The following is a 25,483-nucleotide window of genomic DNA, read 5'->3' on the forward strand; positions in this document are numbered from 1 at the left end:
AACATATATTACTAGCAGGGGATTAGTTATTCCAATTTGAGAGAGAAATTGGAAACAAATAACTATAAAAAGTAAAAGGAACAACAAAATAAAACGCAAATAAAACTCATAAATCTATTTGTTTTGTAAATATTATACTCTATGTATGTGTTTTAAGTCCTTGTTAGTGTGTTTTATTTAGAAATACGCGACTTCTAGTTCCATATACCAAGCTTTTGATTCATAGAGAAAAAAAAACCAGCACTCTGGGAAGAATTATTCTATATCAGTTAAAATAAACAAAAGTAAGCTCTGTATTCATTTTTGGTGGCCTTTTCTTTTACAACCGCTACTATTTCAGTGCCACTAGCATTAATTTTCAATGAAAGCTCTCCATCTTTTGAATCCTTTCTTGTAAGATCAACACTAAGTACCCCTAACATACTACAATCTTTTTCTGTTGTATATTTAGGGTCCTTTTCTTCTGATGCAAAGAATTCGAAGTGAGCACATTTTAGATCGTCTACAACAGGGAAGTAAGTATGTTCTGGTCCAAAATGTCCAATTTTTACAACTTGTCCCTTCTTGACATGAATATCGAAAACATCATCTATAAGACTGCCATGGCTAGGACGCTTCGACGCATCATCAAAACCATCTATATAGTGCCTTTGCATTGCAACACCGTATGTATATCTAGAAACACGTGACTCAATTGTTCCTGGTTCAAATCCAAACATAACTGCTCCTTTAAGAACAGCCAATCCGGGGTCTCTTGGAACGATAACGTCGACCTTTTGACCCAGTTTTTGTTTAACGGCATCTATCAAAACAGAAGATTCTGAAAACCCTCCAACTGCTAATAGTGTATGAACACCAGAAAGCTCTTGCTTTTTGAATAATTTATCAAGTTCATCTGTAACATTAGTTATTGAATAATCAAAGAACGAGCGGAAAAGCGAGTGTTTGATTCTCATTTTGTCATTTGAAAGTTCAATCTTGTTATTAAATCTCGTCTGTGGTATTACATCTTTCAACTTTTGCTTAGTACTTTCCTTGTATGTGTCAAGCCATGCAACGGGAATTCGGATAGTAACTTTATCTGTGTCTAATTTAAAACTTGTTTTGTTACGTTCAAAATTGTGCATCAGCTCAAAGTAATCAGCAGGATGGTTCTTCTTAACATCATTAATGACAAAACCGCCAAAAAGTTTAACTAGAAACTTGTAAAACTCTCCGTTGACTGTATTTCCACCCCAATAACCTCCACATGCTTGGTGTATCTCTTTAACAGAGCTAGGCCCAGTAACCTCGTGAACTGTGATATCTGTTGTTCCTCCTGAAAAACAAGACATGAGTAGAATATAAAACCATTAATGGTTTCATTTCTGAACGCTCAAATAATCTGCATCACTTATGACTTTAAATTTCTTTCTAGCTATCCTAGAAGATTATTCACCGGTCGTCAACTAAACATTTTATAAATTACGCTATAGAAAATAAATAAAAGAAACAGAATGAAAAATAAAAATAATGTATGTACCTTTAAAAAAATACATTTAGATAAAACTATATATTATATATATATATATGATAACGAAATAGTTATGAATAGAATATAGAGATGAGAGCAGATTCTGGGATTATTCTCTTGTATTTCTGTAGTGTACTATACGATAATGTTTGTTGTGGCAGATGATTTTAGTTTATAACTGTACGTGGATAAAATGAATATTTATAACTGTCTTTGGATGTTTGTATTTGCCTAAATTATAGGTGTGAATTGCTGTGTCTGTTTCTATTGTCTACTGCACCAATTTTTGTAGTTTTGTTAAAGAAGAAAAGTCTGTTTCGTAAACGCTTAATTTTAAGTGGGTACCAATTTAAGCTGTCATCATTTTAGTAACTGAGCTGGTGTTATTAAAACGGCTGCATAAGAAGCGTGCTGCCATTCTCTGAACTTTTTCAATTTGTGAAACTAGCTGTTTTTGATGTGGGTCCCAAACAATTGAGCAGTACTCTAATTTTGGTAAGACAAGATCTTGATCTTTTACTTTAGTGGAGGCTATTTGAAGGTTTCTACAAATGAATACAAAAGACTGATTTGCTTTGGTGTCATGTTATCAATATGTTTATCGCATTTTAAATTGGTTGAAGAGTTAGGCCTTGATATTTTAGAGAGTTAACTTTTTTCTAGAGAGTGCTTGTGTAGTAATTTGTGAGTGAAGTCTAAAGGTTTACATTTTTGAGTTACACTGAGAATGTTGCATTTATCAGGGTGAAAGTGCATATAAAGCCTGTCCTGCTCCAATCTATCGGCCGCTTCTAAGTATCAGACTGTAATGTATATGTGTCATATGTTTTTTTTTAAATTTTCCCTAAGAATAATGCGGCCATCTGCGAATAAGCTTAATGTGCTATGTTCAATATATTCTGCCAAATCATTTTTTAAATATTTAGAATAAAAGAAGACCAAGCACTGTGCCTTGAGGAACTCCAGATGTTACAGAAATATTACGTTGATATACATATTATTCATCAAATATTATTTGATGTTTCACCTTCACGAACAACTGTTTGTGTTCTGCTGGTTAAAAAATCCTTCTTGAATCCAATGTAATGTACTGCAATTTATACCGTTGAAACTAATTTCATACATGAGATGTTGGTGTAAAACTTTGTCAAATGCTTTTGCAAATATTTTTATAATGTCTGTTTGGATGTTTTTATTATTTGAATTTGCAAGATCTTGAACAAAATGATATAAGCTGAGTTTCACAAGAGCGAGATGATAGAATACTATGTTGTTAGTCATATAGGGTTTTTATTTTTTCCAGATGTTTCATTATATTATACTGGCTACAACATGTGCAAATGGTTTGCAGCAGATGTGCACGTCAATGATATAGGGCAATAGTTGCTAAGATTGTGTTTGTAGCCTTTTTGAATACGCAAGTGAGTTCATTAATTTTTGGAATATGATTGATAAGATGGGAATGATAGATGTCTTACACTCTTAAAATATTTCCATGGATAAGATCAGCCCAGCTGCTTTGTTGATATTGATGTTGTTGACAAATGGTTTAGAAGCTTGTATATGCCTTGTTTTTGTATTTTAATATCAGGCCTCTGTGGATGTTTACTGACGCACTTATCTCGTATTGGATCATCTGTTACTGGTGTGAATGCTTTTTTGAAATATTAACTTTTGCTTTTGAATCAGATGTAAGTGAGTCTTTCAGACTTTTTTGTTTTTATTTAACAGCTAGCTAGAATAGCTTTTTTAAAGAAGCTCTTTGATATAGTAGTAGTTTTGTCATCAACTGGTTTACTTCATATCATATTCAATTCCAATAAGGGGTTCTTGGTTGTTTTTGTATTTCATGTTTTAATTTTTTAAGTTGGTCTTGTTTTCATTTACTTAATAACTTTGATATTTTTTCTTGTCCTTTTTTAATTTGTCTTCTAAGACTGTCTGTTTGTTATCCATGGTAGGTGTTTGATGTATGTTCTCAGCGATAGTGCTTTGTAAAGAAATCTTAAAACTCAACCAAAGTCTATTTGTATCTTGAGTATCCTTTTTATGTATCATCTCTTGATATATTTGATCTATATCCTCTTTTATTTGTTGCCAGTTTGCATTTTATATTTATAGACTTAACGTAGCTTGGTTTGGCATCTTTTTGATGATAGAAAACATCCTATATATGTAGACATTTGGAGATATGAAGTGGTTTGCTATATCAACGACAAGACTCAGTCAGGAATCTATTATACAGTCCGTAAGGAGATCATTGAGAGGACATGCAGGAAAAGTCGTCATGCGTCTTGGACCTGAAGCCAATTTAACTCAAGTCATTGATAAGATGGATAGTGTGTTTGGAGTTGTTGAGGAAAAGGAATCTGTGATGAGGGAATTTTACAATGCTACCCAGAAGGAGGACGAGAACATTACTGCATGGAGTTTTTGACTTGAAGATATTTTGAAAAAGAAGAGGGAAGATGCAGATGGAATGTTGCACGACATGTTTTGGAAAGGTCTACCACACGACTAAAAGCCATCAGTCATTATGAAAAGGAAAAATACACTACTTTTGATGCATTGAGGATAGCTTTGAGGAAAATTGAAAAAGACAACTTGTTAGATGAACCGCCTAAACATACCAAGGGTACATTAAAGAAGGTTGTTGCTAAGTTAAACATGGATGATGATGGTGATGATGATGAGATTAAGGGAATGCTAAAAGTTATTACTTCTAGATTGGATAAACTGGAATCAGGAGGAAATCAACAACATCAGCAACAGGAACAGCAACATAGCCAATACGGTTATCAAGGTGGAAATAGAAGTTTAAGAGGTAGAGGATTTCGAGGTAACAACAGCTACAGAGGAAATAATTTCAACCGAGGAAATTATCGTGGAGAATATAACAACCGTGGAGGATATAATGGTCGTGGAGGATATCAAGGAAACAGCTATACTGGTAATCAGAACACACAAGAGCAGGGTAGAACTTGACACACGTTGTGGACAGGAATGTCACATGGGTAGAGGATGTGTGAATATGCCAGACCAATACAAGGCTTTAAACACCAACAAGTCTACACCACAGGGCGGGATGTAGACGAGAGGAAAGATAGCAGCCCTTTCGAACATCATAAAATATGCAACAACATAACATCAACTAAAATACCTGCTGGACTTTGTGGAACACCAACAGAAGCAAAAGTAAGAATTGAAGGGATTGAAACAAAAACTATCCTAGATATTGGATCAACTGTATCTACAATCAGTACCAACTTTTACCAGCAGTATTTATCAGACTTACCCATGAAAGAACTTAACCAATTTTTAAAGATTGAATGTGCAGATGGGAAAGCTTTACCATACATTGGATATATAGAGACCGAGTTGCATATACAATGTCATGGTCTGCCACTCCCAATGATGACATGGTTTCAGTTTCTTTCAATAATGGATGGATAATTTGTAAACACAAGATCGAACATTTTATCATTTAGAGTTGGTATGTTTATCACTTGCGTTACTGTAACTATGGTCATTTATAATGTCTAAAAATTACTGATCTTATAAAAAAGAAGATGTGGTATGATTGCCAATGAGACAACTACCCACAAAAGACCAAAATGACACAAACATTAACAACTATAGGTCACTTGTTTTTTTCTCTTTTTTACAGGGATTACACTTGATGTTTCCTAAATGAAAGTCCCAACCAATAATTATGGCTGACTTTGAGCTGGCGTTTATTTTACTTCTTGATTCTATTAGCAAATCTAAGGATGTATCGTTATCTGGCCGAGACTGATAACAAGCACATATATATACTACATTTATGTACGTTTGATATCAAAAGTTCTACATTTCGGCTGTTCATATCTCAGTCTATGTGATACAAATTCCTAATATAACTAATATGAGCCTTTAGCCTACCATGAATAAACAAAACTATGGAAGGAATTACCCGTTGAATATATATATATATAATTCTAATATGACGTGCTTCTTTCGCTTTGTGAATAAACCTATGCTTTAAATTCAATAAAATGTGTTTGCATATGCGTACATTGGCTGCTGCAGAATGATGAATTTTATCAAATTGGCATGCATTTCATTAAAACACTTCCAAACTCTTAAATGATGCACATGTTGTTACTAATTCATTTATCATGATTGTAATGTGTTGCAATTCGAAATTGGCATATTTGACTTAGATACGACAACCGCGGTTCATGATGGCTGTTCAAAACTCTTTCCTCTAAAAAATCACACATCCAGTCGTTTGCTTTATTTACAAACAAACGGTAAAACGGGATGTTCATGGAAAAGCCTACACAAACGATCTACACCTATACACTTCGGACATAAAAGTTACCTTAATAGTCCTAATCAGAATCGAAATAGTTGATACAAGCTATACTTTATTTCAGTTTTAACATGGGTATGCATAATAGTCGTGTTATTAAAGCCCTCACTATCCCTCGGGCAAAAATAATCACGAATATAATGCCTACCCATGTTAAAACTACAATAAAGTATAGCTTGCATTACTTATTTCTTTAATATATGCATGTTTATTGTTTAGTTAAACAAGTTGAGCTTGCAGACAGAATGCCGGAGAAACGTAAACAAGTAAACTCCCATCCTGTGTAGAGCCCGCGGGGGTATAATGATCCGTAAAACTAGCTTCAGAGACTGTGTTTTCTTATCATTCAGTACAAGTCATTAGTAATTATAGAATATATAGTTACCTCCTTGATCAAAGACCATATATTGATCACCTTCTTCCAAACTTGCAATGGCTTTGTTACCACAAGGCTGTTCTTTTACAGTGACCGGTTGTTTTCTGCAGTGTACAGAAGCAGCTTCTGGTTCCAGGGCAAGGGATAATTGTTCCTTTGAAATCCCCGCCTATAAAGAAAGATGCACAAAACCGTTTTTCAGTGTGAAAGTAAAAAAAAAAGTATAAAAGAAAACAATCGTATAAAAGCCATTAAACCGAGTTGAACAAATGTTCCAATTGTATTGTCCCGGTTATACAATTCAGACTCTACTCTGTCTCAGATGTCAAACTTTTTTTATATAAATTAATACTAGAAGATGCACGCAAAATGGCTGTACTATTAAGCGAGTGTTGAAACAAGGAGATTTTAAATTTCGCGGGCAGTACTTCGACTGAGCATGCGATTGAACGTATAAGACACGGATAACGATCTCCGAATATGAACAACGACCGTGCGAGGGACGTATATCCAGACAAGGTTATACACCCTATTATCATCGAATTTGAATATTTCTTGGAAATTGGCGTTTTCTGTGGAAAACAGATTGTTTCATTATTTCCGACTTTGTAAAATTTCAGTGGAGTTGCAGTCGCTGCCTTCAGTAGAATTGATATTTTTAATAGATTACAGCTTTTACATTAATGCTAGCAAGACAAAACATTTATTGAACGTTATGTTTAAGGTTAAGGACACTAAATTGTAAAACATGTGAGAATATTAATTTTGTCATCCTGTGATGCTTTAAAATTAAGTGTCCTTAACCTCAAATATAACGTCCAATAAAATGTAAGTATGATGTATACAAGCTGAAGCCCCGCCTATCTTAATTGCCATGTTGAGCAAACATTGACACATTCAAAGCATGCAAGCCAAACAAATATTTGTCTTGCTAGCATTAATGTAAAAGCTGTAATAAGACAGAACGTTCGAAGACGGTTAAACCGGATCTTGAAAAAAGTCCATTTGTGAATTTTATGCTCTGTAACGTTTTATATTTTTTGTTTTGAAATCTTTTGAACTCGACCTTATGTTAAGACATTTGTTTCAGAAACATAATATCGTGTAAGTCTAGTATACATTTATACCTTTTCAGCAGCATCACGCATAAACTGTTTTGCCTTCAAGTCCCATATAGCAGGAACTGTGAGAACCCAGTGAAAATCGTCATTAGAGAATGTGTCAGTTTTTTTCGAAGAGTTGTCAGTTTTTATTTCCGTCTTTGAAGTCACCTTATCTCCGTGACTCGTCAGTAAAGATTTCAGAATTTGTCCTTTAAAATACTCAATAACTGCTGCAAAGACTTCTACTGCTTTCATTCGTTTAGGCGTAATACCCTCAACATTTATTGACTCTTTTAACCAAGTATCTTTAGTTAATTCGTCCTGAAATTATAAGAAAATAACGAAAAAGGCTTCAAATTTTACAATTAAACCATTTAACGAACAAACACAAGCAGCAATGCATATCGTTGCCTGAGTAAGATTTTAATGCTTTCCAAAAATGTTCAGATATTAAAACTTATTATACATCACAATCTGACAATGATAGTTGTACAAAATTGAATTTGATGATAAAATTGAGAATGGAAATGGGGAATGTGTCAAAGAGGCAAACACTAGACCAAAGAGCAGAAAATATATAGCTGATGGCCAACTATGGATCTTCACAACAACGACAAAATCACACGACCGGAGGCGTGCTTTATCTGATCTCTAAACAAAGAGGTGTACTAATTCAGTGATAATGGACGTCATACGAAACTAAAACTAAAATCATACCTGACCAAAAAGGCCAAAGGCTTCTGACTTCGGACAGGCGCAACAATGCCGTGGTGTTAAGCATGTTTTTTTTAACTTTAATATCTCAGCCCTCTCCTTATACCTTTAGTCAATGTAGAAAATCAAAGCACCAAAGGCACTGTAGGCAGTTAAGTAAAAAAAGCAGAGGCAAACTTGGCAGAAGTTTATATAATAAGACAAATATTGTTGCTTCAATTTGTTTTTTGAAGATTTAAAAAAAAAGAACAAACATTAAACAATCATATATTGTACATTTATGTTCATTTAATGAATTAATCATTGATGCAAATAATTCATATTTTGTCAAAGTTTTTAAAAGCAACACATATATCAAGTATATTTTTTTCATGGTCATGAGTCTGCAGTAGTACAAGTTTGCAATGATTGCAGTTCGTTAACGTTAGTACTGGTTGACTGCTAGAAGTTCAAATTGACTTTAGTACGAGCTTGTACAAGTATGAATAGACTTGCTTCCCTGAAAAGAAATCTGAGTTTGTGTTCAACAGTACACTAAGTTATCAAACAGGAATGGGTAGGGTGACCCTAAGGACTCTCCCTATATTTCATTTGATCAGTTCTCATACATGAATATATATGGTTTAATTTAAAGGTGGGGGTCTTAACTGTTTCTAATTTCTCAATCAGGAGGGGTGGGGTGACTGCAGGGACTCTCCCTATATTTCATTTTATTTAGAGGTGGGGATCCCTACTGTTTCCAAGTTCTTAAACAGGAGGGGTATGGTGACCACAGGGACTTCCCCTATATTTCATTTGATTTGTTATATAGTCCCATACATGAGTATATATGGTTAAGGGGAGAGGATATCGAATTTTTCCAAGTTCTCAAACAGGAGGGTGTACAGTGACCATAGGGACCCCCTTATAATTTATTTGATTTGTAATATTATCCCATTATACATAAATATATATGGTTTAAGATAGTGGATCTCGACCGTTATAAATTCTCAAACAGGAAGGGGTAGAGTGGCCCCACGAACTCCACCTATATTTCATATGATTTGTTATGTTGTCCCATACATGAATACATATGGTTTAGGGGTGGGGATCTCGACCGTTTCCAAGTTCTCAAAAATAGGAGGGTTGGGGTGATCCCCAGGGACTTCCTCTACATATTTCATTTGATTTGTTATATTGTCCACTACATGAAGATATATGGTTTAGGGATAGGTATCTGGACCGTTACCAAGTTATCAAACAGGAGGGATGGGGTGATCCCCAGGGACTCCCCCTATATTTCATTTGATTAATTATATATTGTCCCATACATGAATAAATATGGTTTAGGGGCGGGGATCTCGACTGTTTCCAAGTTCTAAAACATGAGGGGTGGGGTGACCCTGGGGACTTCCCCTATATTTCATTTGATTATTTATTTAGTCTCATACATGAATGTATATGGTCGAGGGTAGGGGATCTCATTCGTTTCAAAGTTATCAAATATGAGGAGGCAGAATATATAATAAGATTTGCTTACATTCAGGTATCATATATATAGTTGCACTATTTGTGCCTGTCCCAAGTCAGGAGCCTGTAATTCAGTGGTTGTCGTTTGTTTATAATGTGTTACATATTTGTTTCATAGTTATTTTTGTACATGTATATAAATAAGGCTATTAGTTTTCTCGTTTGAATTGTTTCACATTGTCTTATCGGGGCTTTTTCAATGATAGCTGACTATGTGGTAATGGTATGGGCTTTGTTCATTGTTGAAGGCAGTACGATGACCTATAGTTGTTAATGTCTGTGTCATTTTGGTCTCTTCTGGACAGTTGTCTCATTGGCAATCATACATGTATATCTTTATTTTATATAAGAAACTTCCATCTATTTTAATTGACCCATCAAAATTGAGAAGAAAAAAAATACCCCTTGAAATTGCAGTAATATGTTTAACTTTAAAAGCATCTAACATGCATTACCAACATTTATCACTGATAAATAAAATGTATAATGTTACCAGGAACATCTATATTGTTAGATAAACTGTCCCCAGCTGTCACATTGCATTGGATTTTGACATTAAAATTTGTGTACAAAATGTTTTCTGTTTTTTCTTTCTTTTACATATATCTTTTGGTTTTCAATTCTAGTGTTTATATTTATTTACCATGCATAGATGTATTTTGCCACCTGTCTGGATTTTTTTTAAATGATAGCCAAACCCGGGATTACCATTATCCGCTTCCGGAATCGGATCCGATATTGTAATTGTCTTCCCCGGCCGCCATTTTATTTTCAATGTTGTTTTTGACAGATGAAGTGAGATACGATTTTGCTCGGATTTACACAATATTTGTCGGCGATTTTCTGTATAAATCTTCCGGTTGAACTAATTGAACAGACGTTACGTGCGATGTTCGTACATGTGTGTAAGCGTAACATAACGTCGCGAATATTTCGTAATGTTCAAACCAAAACTTCGACTGAAACGTTGGTTTTAAGCATGTGCGACATTCTTGTAAGACTCCGCAAAATCGACGGTGCGTTTTAACTACTTATCGAAAATTGATGTACTTTAGATTATTGAAAAATTAAGAAAAATAACATTTTGAAAAATATTAAAATTCTACCATTATAAAAGCTTTGATGAGCAAATAATTGACGTAAATTTGAGTTGAGTTAGTTTTTACGTCACAAAATGGCGGTGCGACAACCTTGTAAGCCTTTGAAAAATCGCTCATAAATTACCAAATTTCACTTTTTAGAATATTTGTCTTTTAATTCATAAAATTAAGCAAAATAACAATGATGTAGTAAATACAAATACTAACCTTTTCCTTTTAGATAAATGTTTTTGATTCTCAAATCTAAAATACCATTTTTTATTCTACCGTGGGACCGAATTGCCCTTGTAGTATGGAACACTTAATTTTTTTTATGACTTTACCAAAACGTCATAAAAAATGCATAAAAAATGATTAATGGAAAAAACCGTTTTTCAAAATATTAAATATTTTAGACGAAAATCACAGTTTAGTGGTTACAAAAAATGAAATATGTTACGCGGGACAGCCTAAAAAGAGCCGTTTTTCAAAACTGAAGCTTGTCGCATGCAGCATTAAACATAGTTTCAACAAATATTTTTCTTTTTTATTTAAAAAAAAATCATTTTTGTTCAAAATGCGTACAATAGCAATGAATATGATATCACAAAATAAAATATTTTGGACTTGCATCATGTCAACTACACCGATTTTCCAATGAGGTACGAACATCGAGCGTAACGTCACATCGCTGTCATGGATAGTAATGATGAAAATAAGTTTGAGATCGTTTATTAGAAAACTTTGGTAAAAATGTTTGGAAAGCTATTTTTTTATTTTCTTTCAAGGTCCATCGGGCGTAGCAAGTAACCAAGTAGAAAGTCCGACTGCAAAAATGAAAGGTCGCATACCTCGGACCACCGCTAATTTGAACCCCTGCGTCCAAATTGAAAAGATACGAAATTTCGTATTCTAATTCAAAATTGCCGCCAACAGCGTGATCAGTCGAACTTATTTTAATAGACTGCTGACGTAAATGACTACGTATTGATGACAAACAATATTCCTACGACTTTTGCAATTTGGGAAATCTAAACTACTTGTCTTTAGAGATTTTCGGCGATTAAATATTTCATACATTTGTTCTTTGACATCTTAGCCAAAAGCTCAGGGGAAAATAAATTACATAAGGATTCCTAATGTGCTCTACTTGCTATGTGCAACTTCAAAACTTTTGGGAAAATCAACGATCATTTAAGGTTTTTTGGTCATATTTTTTGTAATCCAGAATGAAAAGTATGAAAAAAATGTCCAATAAATTATAAATAACATAATATCCAGCCAGATATTAACAATGGCACGTATTTCAGCATTTATTGGGTAGAACACAAATCCAGGGTGCTCGCATTAGGCAGCTTAACTGCCTAAAAACCAAACACACAGCAATACGCACAGTGAAGCTCATTTTTAAAAGTCGTCCGAGTCCGATGTCAGGAAAGGTAATATTAGAAACTAAACAAAATGAACATGGCTCCGTGTTGAAGGCCGTACATTAACCTATTATGGTTTACTTTTTTCAAATGGTTATGTGGATGGAGAGTTGTCTCATTGGCACTCACACCACATCTTCCTATATCTATATATGATACAAAAATAAACAATGATAATGTTTTGATCTTCTCCGCGATACATGAGAATTACAGAGGCTTTATACATCGGCTCTTGTAATTCACTGAAAATTAGAAGTTTGATCTAGTATTAACTTTTGTATAAATTAAGTCATATCGCTACATGTCACGCTGCCAAGTTTAGAAAAGTAACACGTATACAACAAGTATTATAAAGATAAAATAAAATGAACAGAACAAAACCTTATAGACCGACATGCTCGAGTATTCACTTGCTATAACTCATAAGGTTTCTGTCGACAGGAAGACACGTCAGCAGTGCCCCGACTCAAAAGTTTTACTACGCGCTAACTAACTACTCATCACTCTCACGTTTCTGTAGTTTTTAAGCCGCGAGTTTGGTAGAGAAGCAACAGTTTTTGGTTGATGATCAAGCCGCACGTCATGTAGACCACTTGTCGATGCTGTCAAAAAAATATGAAAAATATATAAATAGTAAAATTGATAATGGAAATGGGGATTGTGTCAAAGAGACAACTACCCGACCAAAGAAAAAAAACATCAGCAGAAGGTCACCAACAGGTCTTCAATGTAGCGAGAAATTTCCGCACCCGGAGGCGTCCTTCAGCTGGCCCCTAAACAAATATATACTAGTTCAGTGATAATGAACGCCATACTAATTTCCAAATTGTACACAAGAAGCTAAAAATAAAATAATACAAGACTAACAAACCTGACTTGGGACAGGCGCAAAAAAGGCGGCGGGGTTAAACATGTTTGAGAGATATCAACCCTCCCCCTATTCCTCTAGCCAATGTAGAAAAGTAAACGCATAACAATACGCACATTAAAGTTCAGTTCAAGAGAAGTCCGAGTCTGATGCCAGAAGATGTAACAAAAGAACTATACACAGAAACATACCCTCTCTTTATACAACATCATCTTGAAGTTTTCAAAATAAAACCATGTACTTAAATCTCCTTTGTTTAGATGGTCCCTGTAGTAAGTCTGTGCCTCGTATCCAAAACTATGGAACATTTGGTTAGGACGGAATAAAACACAAGTCGGTGCTTTGGGAGTCAATCCTCCTTCGGACGACCAAGTTTGACATTTGATTCTCGGTTGTTCTTCATTTCCTTGAAGGTATTCATCATAATCGTGCTTGCTACAGTAGGCATATCCAGAAAAAGCGGTTCCAAAATCGATGGCAGCAACCACGAGTTTCTGAATTATGACAATATTTGATACTTTTTAGACGGCAATATTATACATATAAAATATTATTGTTAACGATAATTAAAAAAACATTAATTAAAAGTAAATCTTAACTTAAAACATATCTATAATGCATATAATAAATTCCAAGTGCAACTTTTATAAATATTAAAAGGTCGCCAAAAGAGTTTGATGAATTATTGAGAGATATCTGCAAAACATTCCTTTAACTGAGGTCATTCATGAATTAGAAATGCGTCATATTAAACAGTATGACCTGATACCATCATGTAGCGTTATCGCAAACTTTCAGCCAATAGGAACAAAAGGAAAACTTCTTCTACATTTTGAACCATGGTAGAGAGTTAGGCAATCATACCACATATGATCACTGTGTATGTCATCAATTACTCTTTTTGTCAAATCTGTTTCAAAATTTATATAAGAAAAATGTAAAATTGAAGCTTTAGAAGTCCGTAATTCTGCTAAAAGTCGGTCATTCGAACGAACATCATACTTTAATGTCGGGTTGTTGTCTCTTTGGCACATTCCCCATTTCCATTCTCAATTATATTGTGGCAATATTGGAATTAAGAGTAATTTATTAGCTCCCTTTTAAGTTTAAGCATATTTACATTTTATATAATTACTATTGTTTACATGGAAACTTTCACCTGTGTTTATGTACACAATAACTGTACTCCTTTTCTAAACCGGTTATTAATAGTTAAAGGTAAGATTGTGTTGGTTAAATTGCAAATCTTATTTTAAGAAAGTACCATTTGTTAAGTCATTTTGTTATTAATTATATACTGAATTCACATTTAATACATTGTCCAGAATTCATACTTTCCTCGAATTGTCATTACAGCCATGCTGTTTACTATTACTGTTCTGGACCATTTCGTATATTAAATGTGTTGGCACTAATTAGGGTTTAAACGTTAGGACTTGGGACTAAAATGGTTCAAATGGTACAATTTAAAAGCCCTACTTTCAGTAAGATATTTTCCCCCCTTTTATTTAACTTCTTTATTGTTGTACAACTTACTGTCATAATATAAGAATACTTATTGTGTATTTTGGTATGAAATAAATATGATAATTTATGTATTACTTCTTTAAGACTTCCCTTCCTAGAATGCTGGCTTATACTTGTCCAAATCATTTCCCGGTCAAGTATTAGCTTTGTCCTCCCGGAGAATTGTCCGTTATTTTGGTTGTTGTAGACACTTGTCCCCTAGTGTGACAAGGTGTCCAGGGCAGAACTGGTCTTCATAGTTTGGGTATAGAACCTGGGTTTATTTGGTTATTTCGTGGCTGCGCTAGCATTAAGTAAGAAGGTATCCAGGAAACGTTACTTTTACTGGATGCTAGATCAGTCCGTTCACATTTTGGTGCCGTGACCATACAAATTGCCCTTAAACATTTCTGTTATTTTGTAAAATGGCATATTCAATGGATTATGCAAGCGGTATAAGCCAGCATGATAAAGCAAAAATTGAGCATTCTGATAGATTTTCAGATAAAGATGAAGTTAAGTATAGACATGAAAAAGATTTCAATTTTAGTACTCCATTAAAATCATTTGTTACTTTATCTGAAACCTATGATGATTCAGTAAGGGATAAATCTATATTGAAACATCCAGATTATAAGGTAGATAGAAAATTTACTCCAAAAAGATACCAAGAGCCACATTTTAGTAGGAGACCAAGCTATGAATTGTATAATGATAGGGATAGATTAAATAAGAACCAAGGATCAGATTATCTCCCAAACAAGAGATACGTTGATAAGGATACATTTTCAGAGGACTATCAACCCTTAAATAGGTATTCAACTGAAAAATACCCAAGTTATGATTTAAATAGGCATGAAGGGGTTAAGCACACATCTTTTCTTGATAACTTGCCAAACCCTGTTACCTTACATGAAAAACGTATAGTAAGAAGAGAAAAAGAGCCTCAATCATTTGATGGCAAAACTATCGACTGGCAAGACTATTTGGTTCATTTTGAACAAGTTGCAGAATGGAATGAATGGAATGATTTAGAAAGAGCTAAACAAATTGTTATGAGTCTAAGAGGTCCTGCTCAGAAAATTTTGAGTACTTTAAGTAAACAAGACCTTGGAAATTATAATAAAATTAAAGAAAGTTTAAATAATAGATTTAATCCTAGAGAAAGAGAAGCCGCATATGTTTGCGAATTTGAAGCAAGGAGACATTCTAAAGATGAAACTGTTTCTGAGTATGGTCAAGCTTTAAGAAGGTTAGGTTACTTGGCTTTTCCAAATGAAAAACAAGATTCTGAAATGATGGAAAAAGTTCTTATAAATAAATTCATTAGAGGATTAAATAACTTGGATTTACAAAAGCATGTCCAGTTCCAACGTGCAAAAACGTTGGATTCTGCAATTTCATACGCAATTGAATATGAAGCATTTATCAATCCTCAAAATAATATGAGAAAGCCAATGCTAACTAGCAATGAAGTCCCCATTCAAGCAATTAAGGATAATAAAAAGGAAAGTACAGAGTTATTAACTCTTGATCAAGTTGCTAAACTAATTGATGAAAAATTAAGTCAACTTAAACATGTTAATACAGAATCTGAAAATAGGAACGGATATTATCAAAATAGGCCTCCTAGGTTTAATAATAGGGGCAGAGGAAGGTATTATAGGAATCAAAATAGCTCGACTGACAGAGTCTGCTATAAATGTAATGAGATAGGACACATTCAGTACTATTGTCCATTGAACAATCAGGGAAACGATTAAAAGCTGATTTAGAGGCCAATACTTCAGCTGTTAAAAATTTAGAAAGGCCACAAACCAAAATTGAAAGTTTGATATCAGATCCAATTAAGAGAGTTCAAATAAATTTAGTGAATCAAAATTGTCTTTTTGCCTTTTGCAAAATTGATGAAATTGATGTTAAATTTCTTGTTGATACTGGATCACCAGTTTCTCTGATTTCTTTTGATACTTTTGAGAAATTAAAACTAAGTTCACAGTTGATTAGCCTAGATAGTATATTAACAACTGCCAATGGCAATGTTTTAAGTGTTAAAGGCAAATGTATTTTGAATATAGCAATAGGTCCTTTATTAGTTAAACAAGAAGTTATTGTAGCTGATATAAAAGGGTCATCTGGGATCTTAGGAATGAATTTCTTTGAACAAAATGAAATTGACATTCAAATTAAAAGCCAATGCTTAAGTTTCAATGGTCAGAGTATTCCTCTTTTTAAAGAAAATAGTTCCCAGTGTTCACGAATTCAGATAGCTAGGCAAGTTTCAATTCCTGCAAATAGTGAAATGATTATCGAAGCTTCTAAAAGAGATTCATTTGTAGATGGTATTGGCATTATTGAACCATTAGAATGGGTGAAAAGTAAAGGTCTTTTGGTGGCAAAAAGCCTAGTTGATACAGAAAATACAATTTACCTAGCTATCATGAATTTGAATTCAAAATCAGTTAAACTTAAACAAGGTGAACAGATTGCACACTTGATGACAATTGAACAAGTTTTTGATGAGAATAATGCTGAGTCACAAACAGATTCAAAATCTAATGACATATCAGAACAAGTTAATACTTTAAAAGATAATGAATTCCCCGAGCATTTAAAATCTATGTTAGATAAAGTATCATCAGACTTAAAAGATGAAGAGAAGCAAAAACTGTCTTCACTTATCCATGAGTATAAAGATATATTCGTTGGTCCTGATGGTTCTCTTGGGCGAACTGATAGAGTAAAACACTATATAGATACAGGTGATTCAAAACCTGTAAAGATATCCCCACGAAGAGTAGCTTTGAAACAGAGGGATGTACTTGAAGAAGAATTGAAAAAAATGATTGACAAAAATTTGATTGAACCCAGTTGTAGTCCATGGGCAGCACCAGTGTGCCTTGTGAAGAAAAGGGACGGGTCTATTCGATTCTGTGTGGACTTTAGGAAATTAAATGAAAGAACTGTAAAAGACGCCTACCCTTTACCACGTATTGATGACACTCTTGATACCTTGAGCGGCGGAAAGTGGTTCTCATGCGTTGATTTAGCCAGTGGTTATTTTCAGGTAGAGGTTGCTGAAGAAGACAAATACAAAACTGCCTTTTCGACACATAAAGGCTTGTATCAGTTTCTTGTAATGCCGATGGGTTTATGCAACTCTCCCGCTACATTTAGCCGGCTCATGAACCAGGTTTTGGGTGGTTTACAATGGCATCGTTGTCTCTGCTATCTGGATGACGTCATAATTTATGGAAAAGACTTTGAAACAGCTTTTGATAATTTGACAACCGTATTTCAGTGTTTTAGAGAAGCAAATCTTAAACTGAAACCGAGTAAATGCTCGTTTTTTCAAACAGAAGTCAAATTTTTGGGACACATTGTCTCTGCAGAAGGCATTAAATGCGATTCAGAAAAGATTCAATCCGTTCAGAATTGGCACACACCATCAAATGTCAAAGAGTTACGAAGTTTTTTAGGCTTTGCGGGTTATTACCGCCGTTTCATACCAGATTTTGCAACTATCGCTCATCCTCTGACACAGCTAACTCAAAAGAATAAATCATTTATTTGGGATGATAAATGTAAAATCGCGTTTGAGACTTTAAAAGAATGCTTAACAACTGCGCCAACATTATCATTTCCAAGTGAAGATGGCGCTTACATACTAGATACAGATGCTAGTCAAACAGGAGTTGGGGCTGTTCTTTCGCAAATCCAGAATGGTGAGGAACATGTCATTGCGTATTCCAGCCGGACTTTAAACAGAGCACAAAAACAGTATTGTACTACAAAGCGTGAACTGCTCGCGGTCATTATTTTTTTGTGCCAATTCAGACATTATTTATATGGCCAAAAATTTACTTTACGTACAGATCATGCGTCGCTCAAGTGGCTCAAAAATTTCAAAAACCCGGAAGGTATGATCGCAAGATGGATTTCTATCATAGACACCTACGACATGGAAATTCAACACCGCAAGGGTTCATTGCATACAAACGCAGATGGTTTATCTCGCACACCAAAACGGAAATGTAAACGAAGCAATTGTCCTGAATGTACCGAAATGAAAACAGATATAGAATATTTTGAAAATGTCAAAACTACGGATTGTATTGATGACTTGAATACCGTCAAGGATGGCCATGCCTCCTGCTTAAGTATTCAATCAGTTATCAATGACACGGAAACTGACGGCGACACTGATAGCGTCAGAGGTTGTCTTGCGACCCATTTAGCTATCAGACCGGTCAATGTCAATACAGAAGAACTTAGTTTTGACATAACATCAAACTGGCTCAGTTATTGGTCGAATTCGCAATTAAGAGAAATGCAAGAGAATGACCAAAATATAAGTTTTATATTGAACAATTTGTTACAATCTGATGAAAAACCCAAAAAGTCCGAAATTCAAAACAAATCAAAAGAAACAAAAATTCTTTATGGGTTATGGGAATCCTTGACAATTCAGAATAACCTGTTATGTAAATTTTTTGAAAGAGAAAATCAGGGGCTTGTTTATCAATTTGTAGCTCCGGAACAGATACGAAATTTCATTTTTCAACAGTTACATTGTACAAAATATTCAGCTCATTTTGGAAGAGACAAAACTTTAGATCTCATAAAGAAAAGATTTTATTGGCCAAATATGTCAGATTCTATAAAGTTATGGATTAATAGTTGTGATATTTGTGCTAAAGGGAAACCTGGACCAGGGAAAGGGAAATCACCTTTGAAATCCAGTGTTTCTACATATCCTTTGGACAGAATAGCAATTGACATCATAGGTCCTTTGCCCATTACTACGGGTGGAAATGAATACATTATGGTAGTGGAAGATTATTTCACTAAATGGACAGAATCTTATGCAATACCAAATCACCAAGCTCTTACAGTAGCTGACAAACTTGTTACAGAATTCATTTGCAGATTTGGTTGTCCATTCCAAATTCATACAGATCAAGGCCGAGAATTTGAATCTGGCCTATTTGCCGCCATTTGTGACAAATTAGGAATTGACAAAACTCGAACGTGTCCATACAGACCCCAGTCTGACGGAATGGTTGAACGTTTCAATCAAACTTTACAATCAATTCTACGTTTATTTGTTAATGAACATAGAAATGATTGGGACGATCACATTCCATTTATTAACATGGCATACAGAGCCACTCAACATGCAAGCACAAAATGTTCTCCAAATCTCTTGATGTTTGGACATGAATTAAGATGTCCAATTGATGTTATGTTTGGCTTACCTCAAGGATATAAAAGTATACCTTGTCCAATTGCATATGTTGAGTGGGTTCAAGAAGCTCTTAGAAATGCATTTCAGTTAGCACATACACAATCTGGTTTAAGTGCAAATAGACAAAAAGAAAATTTTGATAAAAACTTGAAAATAAGAAGTTTTGAGGAAAACTCATTTGTTTGGAGATGGTATCCTCCAGAAGCAAATAAGAAACTTGGATTAGGCTGGACCGGTCCATACAAAGTTATTAAGAAAATCACTGATTTGACATACAGAATACAAAAAGACACAAGTACTAAACAATTAGTCGTACATGTAGATCATTTGAAGCCATACCAAGCTGCACATACTCCAACTATACAAGAGCATATCGTTACACCACACGAAAATGTACAAACGTTAACTCCACCAGTGACAACTCGCTTTGGTCGTGTTATTAAACCAAGACAAATATTTACTCTATAATTTTGTTTTATTGTTTCGCTCATTTACTTTTAGTACTTGTCTACATTACTGTTTGTGATGTTGTGAAAGGGCCCACACGGCATCATAAATGGTAGTGTTAGAAGGTATGCATATGTACATAATTTTTGTGTTTGTATATAATATATACAGGAATAATGAATATTTTTTTCTTTACTGTAGATTTTTGCAGATTGAATTCAGTGAATTACTGTGAAAAGATTTATTGAAAATAGGCAAATTTATATGTTTATTAATTATGTATTTTCAGAATGGAGTTGCAATTACATGTATGTGATAATGAGTATAAAAGTTTTCAAAATGATCACTTGAGAGATTTATGGCCAGCTGTGGGAGCATATTGTAACATAGAAGAATGTGGAAAAAACCAATTCTTCCGCTCATTTAACGAGTACAAGTCACACTTTGGAGGTGTACATAAAGAAAAGTTGACCTTATATACCTGCCAGATATGTGATTTGTCTAGAAGGAAATTACAGGTACTGAAGAAACATCTAGTTAAGGACCATAAATGCTCTGAAGATAAATATAGATGTATAGAGGTTGCCAATAAAAATTTCATTGACCCGAAGGATGTTTTGCCTTATCGAGTGGGAGACGTAAAGGAACGGGAAGAAGCAAAAAAATTGAGGGAGAAAGTTGAGGAAAGGAAGCGAAAAGCCAAGGAAGAGGCTCAAGAAACCCGTAAACAATATGTTGAGAAGGGAAAAAAACCAAAGTTAGAGGACAAATACTATAATTCAAGGGACGAACATTTGAAGTTTAATTTCGTGAAGAATACACTGACAAGGACAATAATAAAAGCGAAGAAACATTGACATTAGGTGACCAATATTTGTTTATATTCCATATTTTGATACATATTTTTTTAAATATTTTGATACATATTTTGAATTTTCGTATACATATTTATTGAACATTTTTGAGATATTTTTTTTATATACAGGTTACATTACGTTTACATATTTCTTCATTATTTTTTTTTAGATAAAATGATGACATGTGATCTTTAAGTGGGGAGGAATGTGGCAATATTGGAATTAAGAGTAATTTATTAGCTCCCTTTTAAGTTTAAGCATATTTACATTTTATATAATTACTATTGTTTACATGGAAACTTTCACCTGTGTTTATGTACACAATAACTGTACTCCTTTTCTAAACCGGTTATTAATAGTTAAAGGTAAGATTGTGTTGGTTAAATTGCAAATCTTATTTTAAGAAAGTACCATTTGTTAAGTCATTTTGTTATTAATTATATACTGAATTCACATTTAATACATTGTCCAGAATTCATACTTTCCTCGAAGGTAATTATCAGTTGTCATTACAGCCATGCTGTTTACTATTACTGTTCTGGACCATTTCGTATATTAAATGTGTTGGCACTAATTAGGGTTTAAACGTTAGGACTTGGGACTAAAATGGTTCAAATGGTACAATTTAAAAGCCCTACTTTCAGTAAGATATTTTCCCCCCTTTTATTTAACTTCTTTATTGTTGTACAACTTACTGTCATAATATAAGAATACTTATTGTGTATTTTGGTATGAAATAAATATGATAATTTATGTATTACTTCTTTAAGACTTCCCTTCCTAGAATGCTGGCTTATACTTGTCCAAATCATTTCCCGGTCAAGTATTAGCTTTGTCCTCCCGGAGAATTGTCCGTTATTTTGGTTGTTGTAGACACTTGTCCCCTAGTGTGACAAGGTGTCCAGGGCAGAACTGGTCTTCATAGTTTGGGTATAGAACCTGGGTTTATTTGGTTATTTCGTGGCTGCGCTAGCATTAAGTAAGAAGGTATCCAGGAAACGTTACTTTTACTGGATGCTAGATCAGTCCGTTCACAATATCAATCTGCTAGTCACCATTTTAAACCAAAAATTATATCGCTATCTGCAGAGCATAACGTAAAATAGTAGGGATACATGTTTGATTTCAGAATGACGGTTATTGTTAACTCTTTATTCAACAGTCACTAACAGACGGACATTCGTAACACTAAATTTCCCGGTCATTTCCTGGCAGAACTATAAAAATAGCCACATAACTTTAAGCTGAAGAAGAATTGATACACAACTTACTTTAGATGCTACTGTTGCCATTTGTTAGGTCATAGTCTGATTTTCATCTGAAACAGTAAACGTTTATGGTAAATGCTATTATAACATTTCCTAATAGTGACTTGGCGTATACATAGTTCACAACACTCGAAAAGTACTGCTGGTTTCCTATGAGATTTCAATTAAGAGCCCTCTAATTCACAAATCACAAAACCTTAAAATATTCAATTGATGTTTTATTTCCTCATTAACAAAATTAAGACTTTCAAGACATAGGTTTAGAAGTAGAAAACAATACTCTTAAAATGGTATAAAATATTGGATCCGATACATTATCCTGGCTTGGATATATCATTTGCCGAAAAAAGTTCATGGTTCTTAAAAAGTCAATTTCTACGTAGACAATAACTGTCAATGAGAGGCGAATGATACCAAAAGTGTCATTCAAACTCATAAGTGGAAAATAAACTAACAACAACATGGCTAGAAAAGAGAAAGACAAAAAGACAAACAATAGTACACAATATACAACATAGGAAACTTAAGACTGAGTGACACGAACTCTACCAAAAACTGGGGGTGATCTCAGGTGCTCCGTAAGGGTAGCTTGTTCCACATGTGGCACTCGTCGTGTTGCGCATGTGAGTACAAACCTGATACTGGATCTAAATCGATAGGTTATTTATGAAATGGGACGGTATTGTAGTTATGACAATAACGAACATATCAGCTATCATCTATGAAACGAAAATAGATTTAGGGAAATGGGAAGGTATTGTAGTTACGACATTAAAGAACATATCCGCTATCATCGCTGAAACAGATATTCTATAACAGTTAACCAATCGTGATGCACGGAGTCCGTAAAACTTAAGAACGGATGATTTCAACTCCATCACTTGGGACTCTTAGTTAATATCAATAGCTTCATTCAGACCAAAAACCCTCTATCAAGGAAATCATGATAAAAAGTACAAGTCCTGGCATATCGTACACCTGGGATATATATATACTCCGTATTCAGTCTATGTTGGAAATTTGCTACATATTGGATACAGTGAATTGGAAAGTTGAACCGACGCTCATTTTCATTTGCTAGATATGATATGAGGAAGACTTAACTGTATCTGTTGTATCTGTTATCTCAAGTTCGAGGGGATAGATGCGTTCAACATAGTCACCAAATTTTTAATTATTTAGTGAGAGAACATCATCTGTATAGCGGACAGTAATTAAAAGGATCATACTGCTAACTTCGTTTCTTTCTTCATAACCATTTCATGTATGAACTCAGCCTCATATTAATAAAGGAACAAAGGATGAAAAACAGTTTGTACCCATGGGAATGTCAATTTTTGCTTGAAATACACGTCGTTCAAACGTAACAAATATGTTGTCAATCAAGAAATGAAGTATCTTAATGTCACTTTTTTTCAAAATATTTTTTTGTTTAAATCGTTTTGTTTTATCTCACTCACACAAGATTTTTGTAAATAACATGGTCATTTCTTTTATGAAACAAAGCAGAAACAACTCTTTTAAATTGTCCTTTAATTTGGAATGAAGAATCCTAAAAAAAAGTACTTATTAATAACTTTAAAACTGGTACTAGACAGCGAATAAATAAATCGGACTTGGCAGGGGTCTTCAGTCAGTAGAGTGAAGATAAATGTCAGTGTCTGTATATTCAAGGTGGTCGTAATTGTCATTAGTTTGTTCTGAATAACGAAAGTCATCAATCGTTCACGTGACCTTCTGCAGTACAGTATGGTCTAAATGGTTTTTGTATAATAATGTACAGCAAGATAAGTTTTTTATGATCAAATGACATGCTACTTACACAGTGCACCTTAAAACAGCTACAATAATTACCTCCAATGTCCAGAAGGGAAGTAGCACGAAAATGGTATTGTACTTCCTTTTCCAGATTTTAAAGACTTAGTTATTCTCATGTCCGTTTCTGTTGAATGCACCCATAGATTCAATTTAAATATTTCATGTATTTAAATACAAGCAAATATACGACATGATCAATGATTTAGATTTTAATACCTACCATATTTATTTTCGATTGGTGTAACATATGTTCGTACGCATGTGACGTGACAGAAGATTAAACTTAAGAGGGCTCGCGGGTCTAAATCAACCTTTTTTCTAATATAGGATTTGTCTTTTTTTCTATAATTAAACTTTATCTTATACCTAATAGAAATAGAAATTAAAAATATGGGGTCACTGTTCATTTAAGCTCACAATTTGCCTCCGAAAGAAGCATACTGTACATTTTTGTTAATGCCCTTTTTTCTGTTGAACTAATAGGAGACATATTATTATCGAAATAAAAAAAGAACTAAATTACAGAAATCGCTTCAATTTTACATTTATTTAAATTATGTACAGCTTGTTTGAAAACACTAATAAAAAATATAGCCACCGATGAGTTAAAAAAATTATTTCAATTTAAACATTAAAAAATGACATTTCTGCAACAAAGGGAGATAATTTAGAGCTAATATTTTTAAAGTCATCTGTGGCCAACCCAAATCGATTTGTCTGTGTGATTTTTTGTACCATATTATAAAGTAATAACCTATTGTGAAATGAAAAAAAATAGCAATAAAAAAAACAAATATATTTCTTTTTTGCTGATTTTTTTGTACCCGCAAGCCTCCTTAATTTAGTAATGTTATTTGTTTTACTTGCTTCTCATTTACTAGTGTATTCCCTTAAAGTATAGCGTTCGTTGCTCCGGTCCGTATATTATAATTGTTTTTATATCGAAAGAAAGCATATTTTAGATACATTTGTAGTTTCTTCTTTACTAATGTATTTATTTGATTGTTTTTTTTTCTCTCTTTAGACGACTTGAATTAATAAGCTATGATCTTACTTTTCAAATTGTTAACAAACAAAAAAGTAAATTACAAAAATACTAAACTCCAAGGAAAAATTCAAAAAGAAAATGGCAAATCAAACGGCAGAATCGAAAGAACCAGAATAAACGAAGATACTTCAGATGTGTAAAACCAGTTTACTTACATTTGGAATAAAGACAAAAAAACTTTAAACGTCAAGAAGTCTATGGGGCAGGACTATCAATCAACTTATGTTAATCAGGAGCAGCTTCAGGTCCTAATAATTTACCACAAGGATTGTATGGAAAGCCAACAGAAAATGAAGTTGTACCTAATGGATCCCGGAAAAAAAGTGAGGACTTTACTTGACACAG

The 25,483-nt window shown here is 33.8% G+C and overlaps 1 protein-coding gene across 2 annotated transcripts; it reads right to left on the reverse strand.

Annotated features, from left to right (window-relative positions):
* Positions 1 to 100: 100 nt before the first annotated feature.
* LOC134696625 (heat shock 70 kDa protein 12A-like) lies at positions 101 to 24,227 on the reverse strand. Of its 2 annotated transcripts, none has more exons than XM_063558495.1 (6): positions 24,127 to 24,227; positions 22,276 to 22,322; positions 13,138 to 13,440; positions 7,371 to 7,667; positions 6,253 to 6,412; positions 101 to 1,318 (listed from the first exon to the last, which is right to left on the reverse strand). In XM_063558495.1, exons 2-6 carry the CDS (start codon positions 22,294 to 22,296, stop codon positions 270 to 272), a joined length of 1,830 nt encoding a protein of 609 aa, XP_063414565.1. In that variant the 5' UTR covers positions 22,297 to 22,322; positions 24,127 to 24,227; the 3' UTR covers positions 101 to 269. The 2 variants fall into 2 exon arrangements, with proteins under 2 accessions (XP_063414565.1, XP_063414564.1); XM_063558494.1 differs by having other exon boundaries at positions 24,095 to 24,205.
* Between the last annotated feature and the right edge of the window lie 1,256 nt (positions 24,228 to 25,483).

Source organism: Mytilus trossulus, chromosome 14 (assembly GCF_036588685.1).
Source record: "Mytilus trossulus isolate FHL-02 chromosome 14, PNRI_Mtr1.1.1.hap1, whole genome shotgun sequence".
Taxonomy (NCBI): domain Eukaryota; kingdom Metazoa; phylum Mollusca; class Bivalvia; order Mytilida; family Mytilidae; genus Mytilus; species Mytilus trossulus.